The following is a 24,665-nucleotide window of genomic DNA, read 5'->3' as shown; positions in this document are numbered from 1 at the left end:
TTATGTACTAATTCTAACTAAATGACAATTTAAGGCTAAACTATTTTTTCCTCTTCTTTGCCACCAAACCTACCCTACACAAACACAGTTGCCAGAATCTTTTCTTGGATTCTTCAACATCATTATTCTTATTAGGAATATTGCAAGGATTGCAAGTTTGAAGTCAGCCTCAGCAACTTAACGAGGCGCTAAGCAACTCTGTGACACCTTGTCTCTAAATAAAATTCAAAATAGGGCTGGGGATGTAGCTCACTAGTTGAGTGCCCCTGAGTTCAATCCCTGGTACCCCCCTTAAAAAAGTACAGAGAATTCTCATATACCCTTCCTTTCTTCCCCCCCCCCCAGTTTTCCCATTATTAGCAAATTGCATTATTAATATGGTACTTCTGTTGTAACTGATGACTCAATATTGAAAGTTATTAATAAAGACCATGAATGATCTTAGGGTTCACTCTAAGTGTTGCACATTCTGTGAGGTTTTGCAAGTGTTAAGTGGCACGTGGCCATCATCACACTATGATTAGAATAATTTTACTGCCCTGAAACTCCCCTATCATATACTTTCCTCCCTTCCTCCTAGTCCCTGGCAATGCTGATCCTTTTACTGCCTCCATAGTTTAACCTTAAATTGTCATTTAGTTAGAATTAGTACATAATCCTTTCAAATTAGCTTCTTTCACTTAACAATATGCATTTGAAGTGATATTGACCAAATTATACTCTTACATTGTGTGCATATCCAAATATGTAATAAATCCCAACGATAATGCACCAATAAAAAAGGTGTAAAATATGCATTATAGGTTCCTCTCTTTTTTTTTTCAGATTGATAGCTCATTTTTTTAAAAATCTCCAAATAATATTCCTTTGTATGATTGTACCAGTTTATCTACCTACCTAATATCTTGGTTGCTACCATGTTTGGGCAATTATGAATAATACTGCTATAAATTGGTGTGCAGGGTTTTGATTGGACATAGGTTTTCAACTCATTTGGACAAAGTTATCAAGAAGCATGATTTCTGGGTTATAACAATATTCATTTTCACTGTATCTTTCTGATGAGTGTTCATAGAGAACCAACCCTGAGAAGCGATTTCCGTGGGAATGAGGAATGGGTGGTGCTGAAACTTTCCTTTTCCAGGCTCTGCTCTCTTGCAGAGTCTTCTATAACCATATTCCACTGCCATATGTAAAAACCCTGGAAGATGTGCAAAAACTGAGGAGACATTTTCCCACAAGGACTCAATGCAGTTCTCTTGTTGTCAGTACTTGATAATATTAATAACATGTATCTTTGGTTTATATTGTCTTATATCATACTATTTAAAAGGTAATTTTCACACATTCAATAATATTGTTAATTCTTAGCAAAAAAAAAAGAGTGTAAGTCATAGAACACTGATAAAAGTATGCACACATCTTAGATAAGGCTTCTGTGCTTGCCATTATTTTATTCCTCTGTTTATTTTAAATTGGAGAAGGCAAACAATATAGCAAAAGCATTGTCCATGCTGTCTGCATAGCATTTAGAAAACCTTTAAGCAGGGAAACACCAGACGTCAGCTAAGGATGCCCCGGGTGAGGTGGTTGATGCACAGTTGGGGATGAGCATGTATCTATCCCAGCATCTCAGTTCTGCTGATGAAACTATTGTCTTCTGGTGGCTTGGGGATGTTTCCCTCAGTGCTTTCCTATCTCCAGCTCAGCCCTGCCTTTTGAGCACCCAGTGCTTTTCCCACACTGTTTTTGCCTGCCTTGCTGAGCATCAAATATTGATTCTGCACTCTTGATGTGTTTTGCCATATGCAATACAGAGACTTGAGTAGTTTGCTTCCATTTTCTTCATATAAAAGTTCTTTACTTCTGTTAGCTATTCAATAATTTTTTTCTTTGTTTTTCTTATCTGGTATCTCCAGATAAAAGCCTAGAGATGTTATTATTCACCCCACCCTGACAGCTCAGGGTCATCATTGATTCCTTTCTATGTTCCAGATAAAGAAAACAGAGTAAGCAAAAACACAGAGGCATTGAGTGTGAGACTGGGTTAATTAAGCAAGTTCTAAAGCAGGGATCAGTTTTGCTATGCTTTGTACAGAATAACAAAGAATTGTGTCTAGCAGAGGAGGAAGATGGAGAATTGGATTATTGCACAAAATGGATACAGGTTGTGAAATAAATGTGTAAGAGAGAGGGGATTTTATAAAGCTTACTTGGGAGAAACTGTAAAGTTATTTGTGACTTATACATAATGTTTATGTTTGGTGGGGTGGGGCCTTGTGGGCAAAGAGAGATGTTTAGAGATAAATCTAAAAAGGTAGGTTAAGGCCATGTTGTAAGTTGCCTTGAACTCATGATAAGGAGCTTGAGCTTTATTGAGTGTGAAATTATCAAATGTATTTAAAAATGTAGGACAAGTGAGCCTGGATTCCCAGCCTGTGTTCTAATTTTCTTCTGACTTTGCATTGTATCCCATAAGCATGTCCAAACTTCTTTAAGATCTAAACAAAACTCACCATCTTCCCCATTATTCGTCATCTGGACTTCCTCATTTTATGAATGGTCTTTGCTATCTGCAGAATCCAGCCACACTGGATATCTTGATGTCATCTTCTCCCCGTCTGTATCCTTTATGCCCCTGTGGTCAACAAGACAGCATGTCTCACTGACTCCTCTGATGAATGGGCTCTAGTTCATTCCCTGCTCTCTATTTTAATTGTCATCTTTCATCAGCTTAACATCAGTGAACTATGCTAACTATCCTTTAGTCTACAAAGATCAGGTAAATTGTTTATTGCTTCAGCACATGGATATGAAATGTTATTAAGTCTTTTATAAACTTAAAGTTATATATATGCAAGATGCCTTTTAAGGATATTAGAAACAGTGTTCATGCCTTAGGAATTTATAAGATGGACATTGCACCCCATTGAAATGTCTTCCTGACCTTATCCATCTCTAGGTGTCTGCTTTCATTATATTAGGATTAGGTTTGAAGTACACGGCAATCTATCAATCATTCATAGTGCCTAAAACAAGAAAGAAAAATCATTTTATTTTATTTTATTTTTAGTTGTAAATGGACACAATACCTTTGTTCTATTTGTTTATTTTCATGTGGTGATGGCACTCTAACCAAGTTCCTCATGCATGCTAGGCATGTACTCTAACCACTGAGCCACAAATCGGGCCCAAGAAAAATTATTTCTTACGTGGAATAAATCAGAAGCCTGATGTGGTGGCTTCCTTATGTCAGTAAGGATACAGGGACTTTATATCTTTCTTCCCAACTATACGAGATTACCTTCCAGATTATTTCCTGGTACAAAATAGCTGCTGGGGCTTTGACCAGCACATCAGTGAAACAGTTCCCAAGAAGAATGAAAGTTAGACAGGTAAAAACCTGTTCTCGTGCCCAGTCATCTGTAACTATGCCTTTTGGGTTGTCCCGCACATCATTTCCACTTCATAAATGAGAGCCAAGTCACAAGGCCTTGCCTATCTGCAGAAGGCTGAAACATCTTGTTTTTAACTTGAGATAACATGCTCTGCTTAAAGTCAAGTTCAGTCCCTAAGGAAGAAGCGGGAGAATGATGCTGGTATAGGCAAGGACAAGGACAAGAACAGACGACTTTGCTCATGATAGGTAAAATTACTCTCTTTATACAGGGTGAAATAAGCCTATTATTATTTGCCCGCTGCCTGTCTCCTATCTCAGAAACTTAGGCTGTGTGGCTGCCATTCTAGAAAGCATCTTTATTAAAATGAACAGTAAAATCACCTTCCAGGTTTCACTTTTTCCTTCCCTACTTGTCAAGTCCCATGAGGTGTCAGATATTTAGACCTTGAGCACTGTTCACAGAAGGATAGGGACATGCTGAGCAGCTAAATTAGGTGGTGACAAACTGCTCTTCATAGTATTCCTCACCTGACACACTATGTCTTGCAGGCCTCAGCAGCTTGCCTCAGTGTAGCAAGGGCATCTGAGCTTATCTGCTGCCGATCAGAGTCACCAGGGAAGCTGGTTTAAATAGACATGTAGATATGTAACTGAGCACTGACCCTCCAGAAGTCCTATTTCATAGGTCTGCAGTCCACCCCAGGAATTTGGGAGTTAAAAAAAATAAATAAAAGCAATTCTGATATGCAACCTTAGTTGAGATCATCACCCTCATGAATTTACAGCATCTGATTATGTTTCCTAGCAATAGCAGCCACTGTGTAAAGCCATGTCCTCCTGAGTTATTCTGAAACATAGTTTAGGAGATTATCGTAACAGCTCTGAACCAAATGATATGATTGCATCAGAAGAATTTGTATAATAGCATAGTAAGAGCAGATTTTCCTCAGAGGCCAGAAGGATTGGCCATGCTGGTTAAACATATTGAAGAGTTAAATATTCCCCATACTTAAAACATACTTAAACTGTGTAAAAACACATCTACGAATCCTGTGATTTCTCAATTGGATTCACTTCTCTAGTACTCGCTTTGTTGTGTTCTGTTGTCACAGTGTGTTGTGATTGGGGTCATTTAAGTGGTAAAATCAATGACTTCCATTTCTACACTATTTTTCCACACTCTTAACATTTTGCCTCTTTACATACTCAGCCTCATAAAACCTCTTATAATCATCATGGCCATTTTCTTGAGAAGAGAATCGAAACAGGAAAATCGCAGTATTTTTTTTTAAGCTGACAAGATGTCAAGGGAAGAAGCAGTTAAAGGATTTGTACAGAAAAACAGACATTTCATCTCCAGGGCTTTTTTTTTTTTTTTTCTCTCTTTCATTCTCCTACTTGCCAGAAAGTGCCAGTCTTGTGAAAGATCTGAATTCCAGTCCCCCCACCACACCCCTTCCACCAATACCACGTTACCCCAATCTAAATGCTTTTTGCAGGAACAATAAATGGAAATAGCAAGGGCCACACCTGAAGATACAACTTAATAATCAAGAATGGAGTGCAAACTTATAGGTGGAGGAAGCATCAGTGAAGTTTTTGCCTATTAAAAACTAAATTTCCCTCCTCCCTGCCCCTTTCCATGCCTTCTCCCCCTCTGTATGGATGGCTTACTTGATATGCATATAAATAACGATAGAAATTAGAAAATAATATCAGTATAGAAAAGTGAAAGTTACAATGACTGGATGATTTCCTTCAGGTTTTTACTCAGCCGTCATCATTCATGATGAACCCTTCTTTGGGTACTCTTTCAACCCTCCCTCCCCTGCACACCCTGGACATCTCCTCGTCCCTTTTTCTGCAGCATGTGCTCTCCACGGTTTTCATCCTACAAAACATACTGTGTAGTTTTGCTTGTTTCTTTTGTTTGTGGACCGTCTCTGCACTGACTGCACAGTCTCCTCTCTGAGAGCAGTGGCTTTGTTTTGTTCTCTGTACATCTCTAGCACCTGGGACACTGGCTGGCACAGAACCAATGCTGGATAAGTGAATTTTATTGAATGGATAAATGAGAATGCATTAGCAACTTAATTGTCTTAATATTCAGTCCTATTATTTTTATACTATTTGTTAAAATATTATCGTTTAAATGAATAAAATCTGAAACTTAAAAAATCCGCGGTGCACCTGACTTCCATTTCCATTTTATTTCTATTGGAGCTTGCTACAGCTGCTAATTTTCCCTATATTTAGACAGTTTTTCATTCCTTTCTGGTTAGACTAACTGTAATTTTCCTCTCCTCGGGTGTCGTCCTCGTTTTTTCAGGGACAAAATTACAGTGAGTCCCATTATAAAGTAGTTTGGGATTCATTTCTATCTTGAATTAAATATTGTTCACTGGAACAATATCTATACATAATACAAACCTGTCATTATTCATTAGGTGAAAGATGTATGTTATTTTTGTTCATAACCAAAGGTTATAAAAACCCAGGACAATTCTTTCAGGATGTATGATCTAGAATCGGGAGCTAAATTGATGAGTTCTCACTCCGTTTACATTATAAAACATGCTTATTGCATTAGTGACAAGTAAAAAACAAGGTTTTTAATAACATTAATGCATTCCAAACTGAGTTATCTCTATACAGTTGCAAATATTGTTATGGTGTCAAAACCCCTTCAATTAGCATTTTATAAACTCTAATTGAAGACCCAATATAGCGTCATGATTTTACTCAATGATGCATCTATTAAATGGTAATTACACATTAGCTTGATGTGAATTTTCTAGATAATACTTCCCAATGATAACAGAAGACTCTGTCTTTTCAGTTCATTTACTATTTGTTGAGCAAGTAAAAATGTCCTTATCTCATGGCTGTTTCTCATTTAAAGGTTACCTCGTGCCTGCACTGAATCATGGCCTTTCAGTGTAGTCCGAGGTCATGAAGTCTTTTGTATTCTTTAGCCTGGTGGCTGAGGCTCCAGCTTGGTTTACCGTCATGGACTCTTTCAGCATTACAGATTTCTAGGATAATGAAAACCTTGGTTTTTACTTGTTTGCACAGGGAAGTTCAGTAATTATATGTGCCTGAAGAACCAGGTATTTGACAAGTAATAAATGCAACCCCATGAGAGAGAATGTGAGCCTAGAAACAACAAGAAAGAGAATATTGACAGGTTAACACTGTAGGCATCAGTTAACTCAAAATTCAATAGGTAGGGGTAAAGCAAAACAAACCTTCCAAAAGTACAATGGAAGATAAAAAAGAGACCTGGTTCTATTTGTATATTCTACCTGCATAAATAGAAATTCATCAGTGATACACCATGGCTGGTGGGCTGGTTTTTATTTCCAGGGAAATGGAGCAGTAATTTGAGATTACATTTTAGTGTCATGCTAGTTTCATTAATCACCTAGGCTTTCTATCTCATTGATTTTAAGATCCCTTTTTATTCATCAAGAGGGAAGTTTTCTCTTACATTTGGCAAACCTCCCTAAATTGCTGGTTCAGCCTCCATGATGTACTTCAGTTGTATTTATCTGTTCAGCTCATATCTTGCAGCTCCCCCATCCCCCCCCCAAAAAAAAATTATTTCACATTTTTGGAAGATCAGAAGCTGGGAAAACAGGAAGACAGGCTTGATTAAAACCAGAAACTGATGATCAAAACTTAACTGACTGCAGATCAATTCTTTCTTTGTAATTAACTCAGCAACTTAAAGGGTAATTTCTCCATCCTAATTGGAAGATAAATAAGATAAAAGGATGTGCCACTCACTTAAAAGGTATGGTTTGATCAGTTGTCTTATTAATAAGTATTGAGTAATGATGAACAAAACTGTGAATCCCTGCTGAATTTTAACGTATAAAAATGGCTGTAAGGAAAGGGGAGGTAATTATTTTCCTGAATTAAAATACCATCATCAAACTTTCATTGGAGTTTAATTTTGAAAGTTTTAATCTTTAATACCAAACATAATATAAAACTCAAGCCTCACAGAGGACACATTGGGAAACAGTTACTCACTGAGTTTTTCTCCAACATCACAAAATTGGGTAAAATAAGTTTTTAATCGTTCTGATTACTAACAATGCTCTCATTATGTTTAAAAGTGACTTAATTTTGACAGCGATTGAAAGAGTCTTAAGTTGCAGTATTGAAATGGGGTCCCTATAAAAAGAAGAGAACAGAAATTTTCCCAGATGTTGGGTTTCCACTCACAGGTCAGGATCAGTACCACGGTCAGAGCATCGCAAAGTAAGACTTGTTTTTGAGAAAAATTTAAAAATGAAGTAGTAAGGAGAGAGGTGAAATATAGGTCTGAAAGAGATCCTAGAAATTATTTGGTCCAACCCTTTACTCCACACATGAGCTGCCAGATGACTTTCCCAGTGTCATTCAGTTAGTTCAGTGTTAAAAAGACAAGGGAGAGTGGAGCTCCTATGTCTTCTCCAGGTCTCTCCTTCCTGTCATGTGTGCCCTCAGTTATTGTAGGAATTGGGAAAGTAAGGAACTCATATTTTTCTAGATTCCCCTGCCCTTAGTAAAAATGGTGTTCTCTATTCATGTAATTTAAGGTTGTAGGTGTTCAGCTGCTTTGCAGGGGTCTGAATTTCTTATTTTCCTGCAGCATTCTCAAATAATGATAGCATGATACAATGTTTCCTTTCAACACATCCACTCATGTAAAATCTGTGACTCTCAAGGCCAAATGTGGCCATTTCTAGACAGAATTATTGGCAGTTTCTTCTAGGCAGTAATTTTGGGAAATCTAGTACTGAATCTACTTAACATGTTTGTATTCATGTAATATCATCTATTACTTACAGGTTTTCAGGTACGCAGACATGGGAACAAGGTGACATTTTAAAAAGCAGGTCAGATTTCATAAAGTGCTCAATATTTTTGAGAGAGAGAAATGTTTTTCCACTCTTACATAATTTCTTTAAAATATCCTTGAAATGGTGATTTTTAAGTAGATAGGCCCTTTCTCAAGGTAAATTCATTTAAAAAAAAAATGATGGTCTGTGAATACTAAGGTTGCTTAGGCAGAATTGTCTCAAAGGCCAACCCTTGTTTTCTTCCACGGTAAGGATTATCGAATTAAGCCTTTTATGTTGCTACCTCAACAAAGAGTCTTCCCTACTCAATAGATTTGACTCTGGCTTTTGGCTGAGAAGGTGGAGGGAGGAGGGCTGCATCACATGGCTTGTCAGAAAAAATATAGATACAATAATTTGTGTAACTTTTACAGACAATCAGATGTATTAAAAAAACAAAAATCACCTGAGATAATCATTAGTCAGGGAAAATCAGTAAGTAAACTTTGATGAATTTACCATCATGCATTTTGTGTGTGTGTGTGTGTCTGTGTCTGTCTGTCTAAATACAGTCAACCCTCTGAATCCATGGTTTCAAAATTCAAGGATTCAACAATCATAGATCAAAAATATTTGAAAAAAACATATCTGTTGCAAACATATATAGACCCTTTTTCTTGTTATTATTCCCTAAACAATGAATCATAACACACACACACACACACACACACACACACACACACACACACACAGTATTTACATCAGATTAAGGCTTTCCAGAAGGGTTCAGATGCAGTTGCCTGCATCAGTAACCAGCTCACTTCTGCAAACTATATTAGATTTTCTCCCTCATTTATCTCATTTTCTCAAAAACAGTCTGCATCCAAGTTTTCATCTCAAGATCTACTTCTGGAGAATCCCAAACTAAGAAAAATAGGAATCCCATAGTATTGGGCAAGTAGATTTATTTCAGTTTTTCATTATTAGATAAAGAACTATAATGGGTATTCATGTACAAATACCTTTACACATAGGTCTAATTAATTTCTTAGGACAGGCTGGGTGAAGGACAGGTACATTTTAAAATCTCATGATACCATGTTACCAAATTAGAAAGACTGTTTATACTTGCAGAGTATTGGTTTCCTTATGACCTTTGGATATTAACCTTTGTTATTTGGAAGATAGTGTAGTTAAACATTTTTGTCTAGTTTTAATCTGTAATTTCACGTATTAAGACATATTGGCCACATGTATTTTTAAACATGTTGCCTGTTTGTATCTTCTACCCATTTTTCTCACTTCAATCAACTTCATGATCTTTATGTATTATTGTTATTAATCTTTTTGTCATATGCTTTATAAATTGTTTCTCTAAATTGTCTTTTGACTGGTTTTATGATGCTTTCTAGCCACTCCCATCAGCATCCTTTCCAGTTCTACATTAGCCTGCACATCTGTCTCCCTCCTGCTGACATTTACCACTGTAGCTTTCCATCTCATTTTCTTTCATGTTTTTCATTTCCCTTCATCTCATTTTCTGGTCCTTACTTTCTCCTCTAAACGTGGAGCTGATTACTTGATCTGGCCTTGCACTGATTCTCAATGGGCACAGAGGAGTCTACAACAGAATCGATGAGAATAATGGCTTTTTTCAAACTCCTTGTTGGTCAGACTCTTGAGGAATACAGCCAGTGTGCCTCTGGGACTGTTTGGTATGTGTGGAGCCCTTCGGATGAGCAGAGGCAGAAAAAGTTGAGGACAATTGGCCAAAAGGTTTAAGAAGGCCTGGAAATGGCCCTCACACTCTGCTGCTCTTCATTTCTCTGATAAAACCCTCACTGAGTCCTGTGACTTCAGGGCCCATCTCCAAGGATCTCCTTCTGCTTCTCTGTGCTTGGCAGATCAGGAGGTTACTTTCTAAATTGATTGCGGAATGTGCTGAAGGCACATGCTAGACCAGGTCTAGAGGATCAGCATTATTTTTAAAGCCTAATCAATACGAAAGGCTGCTATCTTTATATGATGCCATAAGGTCAAGTCCAAATTGCATTTGTACATCACAAGAGCTTTCAAAGCTAATGCAGATGCCACAGGTCTCCAGGGAGAGGTTACCACTCTGCTTTGTAGATTTATAGTCACATGTCTCCTACCCAGGAAAGAAAGACATAATAGGGCGCCTCTTGCATTCTGAGGAGTGTCCCAGGCTGTTCAGCACTTAATAGCAACATCTTTAGGCTGAGAGACAAACACAATTTCTTTGTATATATTTTAAATTCACAAAACATGAAATATATCTTTGTATCCTGCATTATTTTAAAATGTGTATTAAATTAAAACTATAGATTAGCTTCCCAAATTGATTTGGTGTATATTCATTTAAATTAACAAAGCCAAAAGTTTCCTAAAAGGATTGCCAATGGTTCAGTGATTTCCAACTATCACATGGAGCTTATATGCTAGGCTCAGGGTGGACAAACTGACATTTCCTGGATAAATTTATTACAGAGACAGAAGTATTATTTTTTCATATCTGTATCTTATAATAAATCCCAAATACAAGTACAAGGTCTAAAGTTTTAAATATAACTCAATCAGGTGTTTTCAAGTAGTTTTATTAGTAAAATAGTTTTCTAAGAGGATTTGCAGTGTTTCCATAATATTATAAACATAGATATTAATGTGATTCAGGAAGCTTCCTTTCTGTGTTTTCACATATAATCCAAGCATTCATATACTTGGGACTTAAACTATGTAGAGGATAGCATGTCTCTTAGACTCTTTTCCTTGACTGTTAGTTGTGTCATTTGGCCTTTGTGAAAGCCAGGAAGAGATTTTGATGGAAATAGTGAAAAATGAAATTTTACCTCTAAGATGCTGACTTTGGGTAAAGACCCACACACCCTTCACGTCTTTGATAAAGAAACAAAATGCCTGTAATGCTTTCTATTATTCATGTTTTTTGGTTTAATCAAAATAGTTATTAATTCACAGAAGCTAGTCATTCAACTGCAGGTGCCTACTGATTCTTGTTGGGGGAGAATGTATATATGTGTATGTGTGTGCATTTATATTTCTTTTTAACCATTTAACACTTGCCTGGTTAGATGCATATCCTTTTCTCTCATCTTTGCTTCGAAATCTATTCTCTCTGTAGGCATGCACTGGCATAATTATTCCAGATGGCAAAATAAAATGATCACACCTGATCTATTTTTATGAGTTCTGTTCATAATGAAATCTCTGCAGTACAGCTGATACAAAAGGAAACCTGGTAAAAGAGCAGATTTACAGACATTTAAAGAGACTTCTCTACTCTTCCCTTAAGCACAATCATAGAATAAATAGCACTCAAGACTTGTATGTATTGTCTAAATACAAGTGAAAACTCCAAGGTGACCTCCAACAGTACTCTGGCCTCCATCCTGGTGCTGGCTTTAGGTTTGCTCAAGGTAAAAGAGCCACAGATGACTCCCCTGGGGCTCAGCATTATTGACAGATGAGCTTGCTACTGAGCTGTGTCTCAAGTGATGTGTCTAGGAGCAGATGTACATAATATAATGAAAAAATCCCATTGTACATTGTGGTTTAAATTGGTTTAGAGGTGATTTCTCATCTGCTATGATATCGCCTTAGTCCTATTCAGATGTTTTATAGTCTTAATTTGAAATTAGTTGATGTATAATTTAATAGCTGCTAAGTACCATTTTAAGGAATCATAATGCTGTGCTAGTCAGTTCAGGCTGCCATAGCAAAATACCTCTGACTAGCTGCCTTAAATAGCAGAAATTGATTTCTCATCATTCTGGAGACTAGAAGTTCCACATCAAGTTCCAGCAGGGATCAGGGTCTAGAGAGGGTGCCTCTTCATGGCATGTGATAGCTGCCTTCTCACTGCAGTTTCCACATGGTTTTTCCTGTGCATGTGCATGGAGACAGAGAAAAATCTCTTCCTATGAGGCCACTAACCCTTCAGTTTAGGGGCCCACCATTACAACCTTATTTAATCTTTATTACCTTTTAAAGGTTCCACCAACTTCAAATATGGTTATGTTGGAGGGTAGGGCTTCAGCATATAAATTTGAGGGGAACACATTCAGTCCAGATGGGGAAAAATTTTGGATGCAATTTCTCTTGACCCCCCTACCCACTAAAAAAATAAATAGATAAATAAATAAATAAAATGCAAGAGGTAAGTCTGAGAGGTCTTGTTAGTGTTTGACAGCATAGAACTCTTCACCCATCTGGACATATGGGTTGTTCTGTGGATTAAACCAGATTTGAATATCCTTTCTAAGCCTAGCACTCTATGTTTTTAGTAATAACTAATTACCTAAAAAATGGGGCATATTTCAAATGCCCATGATGTTTTTCTTTCATTACCAACTTAGTGCAAGAGTGTAGCTAGTCTGCATTTAAATCCCACCGTATCCATCTACCAGGTGGGTAACTTCCAATTTATTGTACTTCCAATTTTATGTACCTCTCTGAGATTGTTTTCCTATAAAATAATCAATAATATTTCCTTGATGTATATATTAGAATGCAGGCTATTATTATTACACACACACACACACATACTTACACACAAAAAATAAAATAAAATGGGGGTCTCATGAAAATAGCAGAGAGATCAGTGAAGCAGAAGGGCATTGAGGGGGGAGGGAGAAGGTACTGGAAAAGGGAGGAAAGGTAAAATGGAATTGACCAAACTGTCCTGCGTACCTTGTGTGCTATGTAACTTGTGAACTTGAATGGTCACAAGTTGTGAGAAATGAGATGATATGTGTAAATTGCCCTAAATCTGTAAAGTACTTTACAACATTACTTGTTGTATGTGCAGATGTGCAGAGTATGCAGAGGGAAATGTATCTCATAAGCTACCGGAAAACAAAATTTGAGAATCATTGAGTTCTTAGATTTTTCAACCTTTGTAATATTCCCTGCCATTGTAATGCCATGCGGGAAAAAAAAAAAAAAAAGGCAATCTGTTTCTGTAAAAGGTGCTTGAATTGCCATGCAGTTTTTAAACATGTTTGTATTAGTGCTTTATAGTATACATATTAGTGTGGCTCATTTTGATATAACAAACACACATGGAATAGAATTTGTTCCACTTCAACCCCTAGTGCTTCTTTCCCTCCCTCCCTTCTCTGTCCCACTGTTCCCTTTCCTCTACTATGCTCGTCTTTCTTCTACTTATTTATTGTTTTTTTTAAAAAAAAACTGGTGCTTTATAGATGTACATAAAAGTGAAGTTCATGGTGGTATATTCTTATATGTACATAATTTTGTCAATTTGTAGTTCCTACCTTTTCCTGTCTCTCCTCTCTCCCCATCAATCCCCTTCCTCTGCTCTACTGATCTCCCTCTCTTTTTGTGAGATCTGTCCCCCACCCTTTCTCCCCTTACTTTGCTCTGGCTTCCAGAGGGAAAAAAAATTCAACCCTTGACTTTCTGAGTGTGGCTTATTTCACTTAGCCTGATATTATCCAGTTGCATCCATTTACCAGCAAAGACCATAATTTTGTTCTTCTTTATGGTTCAGTACAACTACATTGGGTTTAAAAAAAGAAAGTACCACATTTTCTTTATTTTGTCAGCAGGCACTGGGCTGGTTCTGTAACTTGATATTGTAAATGACATTGATACAAACATTGATGTGACTGTCTCACAATATTATGCTGATTTTTCTTTTAGATAAATACCAAGGAGTGAGATAGCTGGTCATCTTTTGAGGAATCTCCATACTGCTTTCCAGAGTGGTTGTACTAATTCATGGTCCCACCAACAACATATGAGTGTACCTTTTTTTCCACATCCTCACCAGCATTATTGTTATTTGTGTTTTTTATTCTTTCCTGCCCCCATACCCCTATTCTGGCTGGAGAGAGATGAAAATTCAATGTAGTTTTGATTTGCATTTCCTTGATTTCTAGCAATGTTAAACATTTTTTCTTGACATGTACTTTTTTATGCAGACAGAACTGCTTTTTTTTTGGTTGAATAAAATATTTATATTATACTTTATTATGTATTATTTAATGGCTTTAATATTCTTACTGACAAGAAGCAGTTTAAAATGGAATACTTTTCCTTAACCAGCTTGCTTCTTTTTATTTTCCATTTCTAAGAGAAGGTAACATATATGGCTTTGAGAGGCACCTCTTCCACTTTCGAAAAATAGACAAAACAAAATTATACATTTTCTAAAGAAAATGATTTGATAATAATTTTATGTAGTCTTCTTTACTGTTGCACCTCATGCATTTTTCTTATAATGTAGTCATACTCATACATAATAATATGAGAATTTCCTTTCAGTGTCAGAAACTCATTATTGCCATTTATCTATCTATCTATCTATCTATTTATTTGTTGGACCACTGAGCTACACCCCAACACCACAAATTTTAAGGACTTCTAATATAGAGATTGTATTTCTTGTTTGGGAGAACTATAAATAACTCTTTGGTTAATAATGGACATTTAAATTTTACTGCATTTAAGTTTTAAGTATTTTTTTCTTCCATTAACTGTGTAGCTTTAAAGCCCTGATGAAGGGTTTTTAAAATTAATTTATTTATTTTAATTAGGTATATATGACAACAGAATGCCTTTTGATTCATTGTACAGAATTGCAGCACAACTTTTCCTTTCTCTGATTGTATACAATGTAGCATTGCACCATATGTGGGTCATACATGTACCTAGGGTAATGATGTCCATCTCATTCCACCATCTTCCTTGCCCCCATCCTCCCTCCCCTTCTCTCCCTCCCCTTGGCCCAATCAACGTTCCTCCATTTTTCCCATGTCTAGCCCTACCCCCATCATAGATCAGCATCTATTTATCAAAGAGAACATTCAACCTTTGGTTGGGGGGATTGGCTTACTTCATTTAACATGATATTCTCCAATTTTATGCATTTACCTGCAAATACCATAATTTTTTTCTCCTCTAATGCTGAGTAATATTCTATTGTGTATATACACCACAGTTTCTTTCTCCATTCATCTATTTAAGGGCATCTAGGTTGCTTCCACAGTTTAGCTATTGTGAATTGAGCTGATATAAACATTCATGCTGCATTACTATAGTATGATGATTTTAAGTCCTTTTGGGTATAGACCAAGGAGTGGGATAACTGGATCAAATGATGGTTACATTCCAAGTTGTCTAAAGAATCCCCATACTGCTTTCCAGAGTGGTTGTACCAATTTGCAGTTCTACCAGCAATGTATGAGTATACCTTTTCCCCCACATCCTCGCCAACACTAATTGTTGTTTGTATTCTTAATGATTGCCATTCTGACAGGAGTAAGATTAAATCTTAAGAGTAGTTTTGATTTGCATTTCTCTAATTACTAGAGATCTTGAACCTTTGTTTTATATATTTGTTGATCAATTTTATATATTTTTCTGAGAAATGCCTGTTCAGCTCCTTAGCCCATTTATTGATTGGGTTGTTTTTTTTTTTTGTTGTTGTTGTTGTTTGTTTTTGTTTTGTTTTTTGGTATGTGTGTGTGTGTGTGTGTGTGTGTGTGTGTATTCAGTTTTTTGAGTTATTTATATATCCTGGAAATTAGTGCTCTATCTGACATGCATGTGGCAAAAATTTGCTCCAAAAATGTAGGCTCTTTTCTCACCTCATTGTTTCTTTTGCAAGAAGAAGCTTTTTAGATTGAATCCATCCAGTTTGTTAATTCTTTATTTTATTTCTTGTGTTGTAGCATTCTTGTTAGGGAAGTCAGGGACTAATCTAACGTGATGAAGATTTGAGCCTTAGACCTGCCCTTTTAAATTGAGGATTTCAGCATGTTTTTAGTCATCATTGCTTTTTGGTAGTGTCTGAATATTTTAGCTCTTTATGTTCTTAATTACATTATTATCCTTTCATTTGCATTATGGACTACATAGATTTTGACATCAAATGAATGTGGAAATGATTGTGAAAAAACTTTAAATGTAGAAAAATTTTATCGATGGAAAAACTGATGAAAGAAATTCATAGGATTAATTCAAATTAAAGTAGTTATATATAATGTGTAACATTATATGCTATAGATTCATACACTAGTGTTAAACTAAATGTTTAATGTCCTGAATCCAAAAAGCTGGGACAAGAAGTATTTTAGATTTCAGATTTAAAATAATATTTAAATTTTGGATTTTGGAACATTCTGTATTTTTTTATTTAGACTAGGGATACTGATTCTATAACAGATAAGAAGAATCACCTTCTCATGAACTTTTATTTTCTCATCTGTAAATTGGAAAAGATAAATTGTTCCATCTATCTCACAATGCTTGGTGAGCATAACATGAGATCCTTTGTGCCTGTATTTTTTAATTGATTTTTTATTTAGAAGCTCATATTAATATCTAGCACTGTCAGAGAAAAGGGTAGATGTGAACATGTATTATATGTGAAATAACTTTTTTATTCAAATATTTGGCAAACAGCTTTCCAGAAGACCTGAGGCCCTGGTAGGCCCTCAGATTCACAGTGTCCAGGCTTTTGCCCTTGCTTCAGGTGGCAGGAACCCAGTGAGACATAGACACCTGTCCACTGCTTGTGGTCTAAGTGGTGCACATCTGATGTGCTCAGGGAGATACTGGGATTTTAAGAGAAAACCAACAGCCAAGAAGCTTGCAGAGGAGAGGTAGCTCTCTGAATTATAGATTTTTCTGAGTCTCTGGGAGTCAGATCTCTGCTTTCTTGCCTGTGACTAGAAGGGATGGACATAGTGGAAGAGATTCCTGCTGTATCTTTAGGGGGCAAGCACATCCAGCCCCTGGATTTGGGACTGATACATTCAGAAATACTGTTAGGTTTGTTTTAGGTCTTGCATTTAATTCTGTGTTCCTTCTCATTAGCATTCAGGACATGAGTGCTGATCTGTCAACTTGAGCATTGATGCTGGGGGATAAACATGTGCCTAGTGCCTCATTTTCCTTAGGGGCTTTCAATTAATTGTGGAGATAAATAACTTTATCAGAGAAAAAAGCAATAACTAATATTTGTTTTATACTTTAAAATAGATTCTGGTGAGCTTTGCCCATGCTTCAAAAACATATATCTGTATATTTGAAAATAAATCTATATTTATATTTATGTTTATGTTACATAGAGGCAAAAAAAGACCAAAAATAGGTAATACTTCAAGATGGTAATGGTGATGAGAATTTGAATTATTTAAATTTTTTTGCCCTTTTGTTTATCTTGTGTGTTTTCCTCAGTATATATTATCTATGCAACTATACAAATACAACAACGTATTAAACTTGTATTCTTTGATAAGTGAGATGGGTGATTTACCACTGGTCCTGGTGAGGCTCTGGAGGCTCTGCTGTTGAGACTGGTTACATTGCAGGGATATGTCTTAGTAACCAGCAAAATATAAAAAAGCATGAGGCAAAATGTCATGCCGGATATGACCTGAAATACTACCAGTTGAGTTTAGAAGATGAATCAGAAAGAAGGTATGGTGGGTTACTAGTTGCTTTAATCTCTTTTACCTACTTGTTTTAACAAGTAACAGTTCTCATGCCAGTAAATTATTGAAATCCCAAGAGCCCTCATAAACATCTCTTATCAGTGTTGTAAAAGATGTAAAGCATATTTCTTTGTCCTTTTTTTCAGACCCCCTGGCTGTGGAATACAAGGCACTGCTGGTACAACTACCCCTATCAGGTAAGCAGGCCTTTCTGTCTTCCTTCCCTAACTTCTGCACATCAGTTTCATGGTTTCAAGCATGGCTGGGCAGCCACTTGTGTTTTAGCCGTGCCCCTAATGATTGATGCTAGCCATGACTTAGTGTGGACAATAGTTTTTGTGTTCTTAATGAAGTTCAGAATCAAAGCCCAGTTGCTTTAGCAGATGGAGTAAACTTGGAAGTCTTTATTTGCTAAATAGGATGCAGTCAGTTCACTGGGTGGTCAATTCCTGTTTGTAGCCAATGGGCTTCTCATTATTGAGGGAAGACTGAAGTCTAAGGCCTGCCTTCACCTTAAGCGGGAGAGCTGGAAGAGGCACACTGAGTTCAGTTCACTCTGTAGCTTATAAGTAGCTTCTGAATATACAAATCAAGTGTCATTTCCTTCAGTGCAGAAAAACGAACTTGTACCATTACACATGGATCGTTATTCCTGCAACTCAAGAAAACGTCACTGAAAGTGAGATTAAATCATATGCCAGAAAGGGAGCACTTTAGATCCCTGCCCACCAACACACCTTTATATCTATGTGTGAATTCAGTGATGTCAGTGTGTGTTGTTGCAATCCCAGATCATTAATATTTGACCATCAAAGCAGGGACTTTTCTAGAAAATTCTAGTTCATTTGGGAATATGTTATATAAGAGAAGCAAATGCAGCTAGGTATTTTGGGGACAAGATAAAGAGATATATTAAGCAACTTTGATTTTCTGAGTTTGGGGTTCTTTTATAGTTATCTCTTTAGAGGCATTTGGGCTTTGGGATATGCTTTGGGTTAATGTGGCCCAGCATGCTTCACATCTTCTCTATTACACACAGATTCACAGCATGGGCTAGGGCCTAGTATCGGATGCTCCTTAAGCAAGTTCAAAGCTAAAAACACATTGAAATGGAACTCCAATTTGCACTTCCATCTCTTTCAAGTAGTTTATTCAGATTAGAAAAGAATGTAAATAAGCAACATGACATAGTTAGGGAGAGCAGAGCATTCCAGGGACATCTGATAGTGACTACAACAGTGTTAGAGCCAATCACTTATTTGACACAATTGTTACTCTAGGGCCCAACTGCTGCTTTGCTATCTACCTTGAACATTGTCATTTGAGGTTTTCTTTGTATCTTGTAAAGGTACACCGAGCAGCACAAGCCATATATATCTAAATTTCCATTTATAAAAAGGATGTTAAAGGCTCCTAAAATCTTGAACTGGAATGTTGGCATGGCAGCTACTGTAATGCACTGTGTTTATGAGATAAATTCTGTAACATGAAGGACATTGAGATAAATGCTGTGTGAAATGTAATACCTTCTCTTCTTCTTAACTATACTGTAGTCCAAAATAATTTTCACATTGATGACTGAAACTGACAAATAGCTCATTTCTGGGAAAATGAGTTGCTAAGATTATGGTCCAAAATGTAGCTGCAATTTATTTAATGGACAGACTATAGATTCAGCATAAAAGTCTGAGGGTCTGGTTGATACAGCTATGTTTAAGAATAGGAAACATCATTAATATGAAAGGAAAGATTCCATAGGTGCAAATTCAGGTCAAGATTGTCTTCTGATAAGGCATCATTTCTTAACACTGGTTAATTCAGTATAAAGCTCCCAAAATCAAGGGCAGATTCATGATCTCTTGTGGGAACAGTGATAATCTTTGATAAATGCCATATATGAATTTAAAAAGGCTTTTTGTGTGTATGGTAAAAAAAATTAAGCAGCAAAAAATACCATGTATGCAAATATAGGGCTGTGTGTTGTAATTGTGTCTCTGTAAACATATATGGTAGATTGCAGGTCAGAGTCAATGTCAATCCTTCAGAGCATTTTCAAAAATTGAGCATGCTCATGAAGCACATTTGTTATATCTTTAGCATACATACTACATAAGTAATTAAACATATATTTAGATGAAATAGTAGTGGTCTACTTCAGTTTTATTAAGGACACACCTGCTCCTTTTGTATAAGCATGTGTATTTGTTTTGTATGTAATAATTTTATATATGTGTACATTTTAAGATTAAAATAATATAAATTTGCATTCAACTGGCCCTTGTATAGCTTGTAATAAGGAACACAGGTTGGGCATGAGAAGCCCCTCTGCAATGGTCATGGAGACTCACTAGCTATGAGACTTGGGTTTGGCCTTTTAATCTCAGTTAATTAATTAAGCTATTTTCTGCCAACTATACAATCCTTTAGAACTTCCATAAGAATCAAAAAGTTAACATGTGAGTGAGCTTTGCCAGTTGCAGAGCAACCCATGGAAATGGTAATTATAATGTGATGTTCTATTTCTGAAGTTTCTGGAGATGAACTAACTTGTCTTTATGACCCTTCTAGGGCATTTTTCCAGGTAATGGTGCTGAGTTAAGGGAATCTCATTAAAACTGAAATTTGACCTTGACTCTAAGGTCAAATTCCAGGGCCCTATTTTCTTGGCTGCATTGCTACCAACATCTGCCCTGAATATCCATCCTTCGTTGCTAATGCCTTCAGTTTATAAAAGGATAGTTCAGTGACAAATAATTTCTCTCAAGGGTGATGCTGAGCTGAAGAAAACCTTGATGCTTGTCTTAATCAGTTGAGGCAGCCATAACAGAATATCGTAAGAAGTACTCATATACATAAGGGCTCCAGTCTCATGACCTGATTACCACCCAAAGGTCCACCTCCAGATTCCAACACATTGGTTATTAGGCTTCAGTGAAAAATTAGGCTTTCCCATGAATTTTAGGGAGACAAACATTTGGTCCATAGTAATGCTCATTCACTGTCCTTTAAAGATTGCTGATTAGAAAGTGTCCTATCCTGTCATCTACTCTATTGCAAAAATTTGAGAGGGATAGTCACTTTTCTTGATGCCCATTCATAGTGATGCTGATTAAATGAGTGACAGCTTCTTGTGATATTCAACTTGTTATATATCATCAGGGTACAGAACACATAACTTTAATTGCACTGATTGTGTATAGTATTACTTTGTATGCAGGGTATGGACATGTTTGCCTGATGATACTCAGAGGTTTTTCATTCATTCTGATAATGGAAAACATTTCATTACAACTCAATTAAAACAACTCAAAACAGCTCACCAACATGTTTTTGAAAATCATGTTATGGATTTAGACTTCATTGTCTTTCTGAGCTCTCCTCCTGATTCCTGAACCTCTGAGGCAATTAGATAAGAGACCACCCCTTGCTCCACATTTTACAAGTAAGTAAGGCCCAGTTTTATACCTACAATTCTGTGGAGCTGGGCTTCTATCTCAGATTTCCTGGCTGGTTGCCTAGTCTGGTATCTCTTGGCAGTCTTCCTATTCCTCTGATCTTTTAATAAATATTTTTGAATCATTCTTTTTGATATTTTAAATGTACTGAACATTTCCTAGTAACAATAAAGCTTCCTGATTCATGCAGAAATTGAAACTATGGCTCGGTGACCCACATAATAATCCAGTTTCTATCCTCTGTACTATTCGAGGTTCCTGTACTTTGTACTCTGACAGCAGCCATAGGGTTTTTTGTTTTGTTTGTTTTTTTGTTTGTTGCATATACATTAGAATATTTTTTTTCAGATTGCCTAAGTAATTTTCAGTTACTCATGTGAAAGAACCATAAATGCTATTATTAAACTAAATAATGAATTTGATGTCAAATATTCATGCTAATTAATGCTTTGGGGCTTTAAGATGAAATGAAAATAATGCCAGAGAACTGTGGATTAGAGGCACCCTTAAAAGCTCCATTATCACAAAGAGAATAAGCAGGAATTGCATTCATAAGGCATAGAACCCTGTTACTTTTCAGCACTGAGTTTGAGATGTTTGGCATACAGATTGGGTTCCTTATTAACTATTAATCTTTTCCTTTTTTCTTTCATCCTCAGCCACTCACAACTGACCTTCACTACTATTACATCTTGGAGCTGTCATTTTATTGGTCTTTAATGTTTTCCCAGTTCACTGATATCAAAAGGAAGGTAAGAGTGGTTATGTTGTAAAGTGCTTGTAGACGTGCATCTTGAATAGCCCTTGGCAGGTGGCTGTAGAGTCTCAAAAGCATTCACCTTTGTTCTCCTGGCAGTGCTAGGTTAGCAGTACTCTCTGCTTTATTACAAAAATGTTTCTGTGTTTGTTTGTGCTGTTTTGTATTTCGTTCCTATTGCCCCTTCACTCTTCCCCAAAAAATGCAGTGTTCTCTTACCTATGAAAAAATATAGCAATTGAATCCTGATGGCAGTAATTTTCTCTCAGTCTTATCCCCAAGTCCCTCTGTTTTCCAATTTAAATGAGAAGAAAATTCCTTTTGACTCCTGGAAGACAGTAAAGTTTCAGTGTTTCCAGGCCTGCAGAATTAATGCTCTAATAAAAGGGTTATCAAAATATACCTAAAAAATGCAACATTCCTAAATGAACAATGGTGGTGTTTCACCCTCTCTCCACTAGAGTCTCCTGTGCTGAGAGTACCCAGGGCCACCTGACTGTTAAATCCACTCACTCCAACTCCCATCCTACCAGCTTCTGGGCAGAATTTGTGCTTTGGGCTGTTTGCTGTTCTTTTTTTTTCATAAAGCTGTTTTCTCAAGATTCCCACACTTGGATCAGACCTTCATACTTTTCTTGCCTTCATTTTAATGCCCCAATTTGGTTCTAGACCCAAATTGTAGGATTATTGAGCTTATATTTTCCATTATGTCCAACAATAACCCATGTGCCAGAAATTCCCAAATGTTTCTCTTCTAATCAGATTTTCTTTGGGTCCACACTTCCTCATCTCTGCTCACAAACAATAATATTATGTTCTTTTTGTCTATTATATTACTTAATCCTTGCAACAACTCCTATTTCAGTTTGGTTATTTTTTATTTATCTTCATTTTATGAATCAGGAAACTGAACCTTACATGCAAAATGTTCCCAACTGCAAACACAATCTCTCTCCAAATAGCCCTTCTAACCGACAGTCATGGAAACTGGGAAGGTTTTCTTTGTTCTCCTCTGTTCCTACTCCCTTAATATCACTGACACACTTAGTTTGAGCCCTCTCTGTATTTATAGAGTCTATTATAATAGCCTCCTTGTTCTAAAATTGTCAATCTTATCTGCCTGCTGCCTCAGAGTTATATTTCTTAAACCTTCAAGACAAAGCCCAAACTACTTGGGGTAATATTCAAGATTATAAACAGTATGACTCAAATCTACCTCTCCCACTTATCATCCATTTCTCCATACACATAGGATTTAGCTACAAATATCTTCTCACCATTGTTTAGGCACATTAAGTTTTTCCTGTGCATCTCTGTTTTTGTTGCTGCTGTTGTTCAAATATATTAAATTTCTTTGTGCATCTCCTCTGTTTTATGGGTTAAACCGTTATTCAGTTGAAACTCATAGACTCCTATTTTATTTATTTGTTTGTTTGTTTGTTTGTTTGTTTTTTATAAGACTCTGTCTATGGCTAGAGTATACCCTATTTCCTCTTTGTCACTAACAAGATATAACCAAAATTAGCCTTTTTTTGGATACCTTATTCTGTTTCAAGATTTTTGATTACCTTTTTTATTTAGTTGATAAGAGTATACTACATTTATTGTGTTATATTTTGACAGTATGGTGACCTTCCTCTCTCCTTTCAGTAGACCTGGAGGGTAAAGAGCAATGTCTTAGTTCATTTGAGCTGCTATAACAAAATACATAGGCTGTACAGTTGACAAGCAACAGAAATCAGCTGGGGATGTAATTCATTGTTAGAACACTTGCCTAGCCAGCACGAGGCTCTGGGTTTGACACCCAGCACTACAAAAGAAAAACAAATTTCTGATATAAAAAGTAGAAATCTATTTTTCATAGTTCTAGAAGGTAAGAAGTCCAGGATCAAAGCACCAACAGATTCATTATCTGGTGAGAGTTCCACTTTCTCATAGATGGCACCTTCTCACTATGCCCTTAAATGGTAAAAGGGGCAAAACAAATTTCTGGGACATTCTTTTTTTCTATTAATTTTATTTATTTATTTTTATTTGTTCTTTTTAGTTATACACAGCAATAGAATGTATTTTGACATATTTGAGATGTTCTTTAAAGTCACTAATTCATCCATAAGGGCTCCTCCCAAAAGACCCCACCTCCAAATACTATTATTTTAGGAATTAAGATTTCAACATATGACTTTGGGAGAAAACAAACATTCAGCCTATAGGAAGCAGAATATGCTTATCTTTGTATCGCTTGTGACTATCAAAATACCTGCTTATGGTAGGATTAATAAGTCCAGGAATAAATGCATCAGTTCCTTTGCAAACAGCATTGTATGTTATGATGGAGCATAATACTGTAATGTATCATTTTGGTTAGCCCAGTAATCTGCTAAATTGCAAAATGGTATCTGAGTGGCAGCTGACAAGCACTTGGGAGTCTATGGTCTAGAGCCTGAGTCTCTTTTCCCCGGCTCTTCTACATCTCAGCCACAGTAGCTTTCTTGGCTGAAAAAAAGCTACCTCTCCTGACTTTTATGGCTGCAAGGCCTTAGTATGGTACAGGTATCTGACTCTCAGAAAAAGCAGATGGTCCCTTTCAAGATGAGCTTTGGCATGGTAGAAGATTCATTGACACCTACAATTTGTGGTCCCTATATTCTTTGCACCAAACACTCTGGGCCAGTTTCTGGAAACATTTAAACGTCCTTCAGTGATGCTATGCCAGCTAAA

The 24,665-nt window shown here is 36.5% G+C and overlaps 1 protein-coding gene across 1 annotated transcript in view; it reads left to right on the top strand.

Moving 5' to 3' along the window:
- Positions 1-24,665, top strand: part of Cers6 (ceramide synthase 6) — a 281,399-nt gene that overhangs the window by 183,675 nt on the left and 73,059 nt on the right. The window contains exons 5-6 of the mRNA XM_076866208.2: positions 17,879-17,929; positions 21,847-21,939. Coding sequence (XP_076722323.1) covers positions 17,879-17,929; positions 21,847-21,939 — 144 coding nt within the window. The remainder of the gene's footprint in view (positions 1-17,878; positions 17,930-21,846; positions 21,940-24,665) is intronic.

Source organism: Callospermophilus lateralis, chromosome 9 (genome assembly GCF_048772815.1).
Source record: "Callospermophilus lateralis isolate mCalLat2 chromosome 9, mCalLat2.hap1, whole genome shotgun sequence".
Lineage (NCBI taxonomy): Eukaryota > Metazoa > Chordata > Mammalia > Rodentia > Sciuridae > Callospermophilus > Callospermophilus lateralis.
The sequence above is the reverse complement of the archived record's forward strand: the minus strand, read 5'-3'. Positions and strand labels throughout refer to the sequence as shown.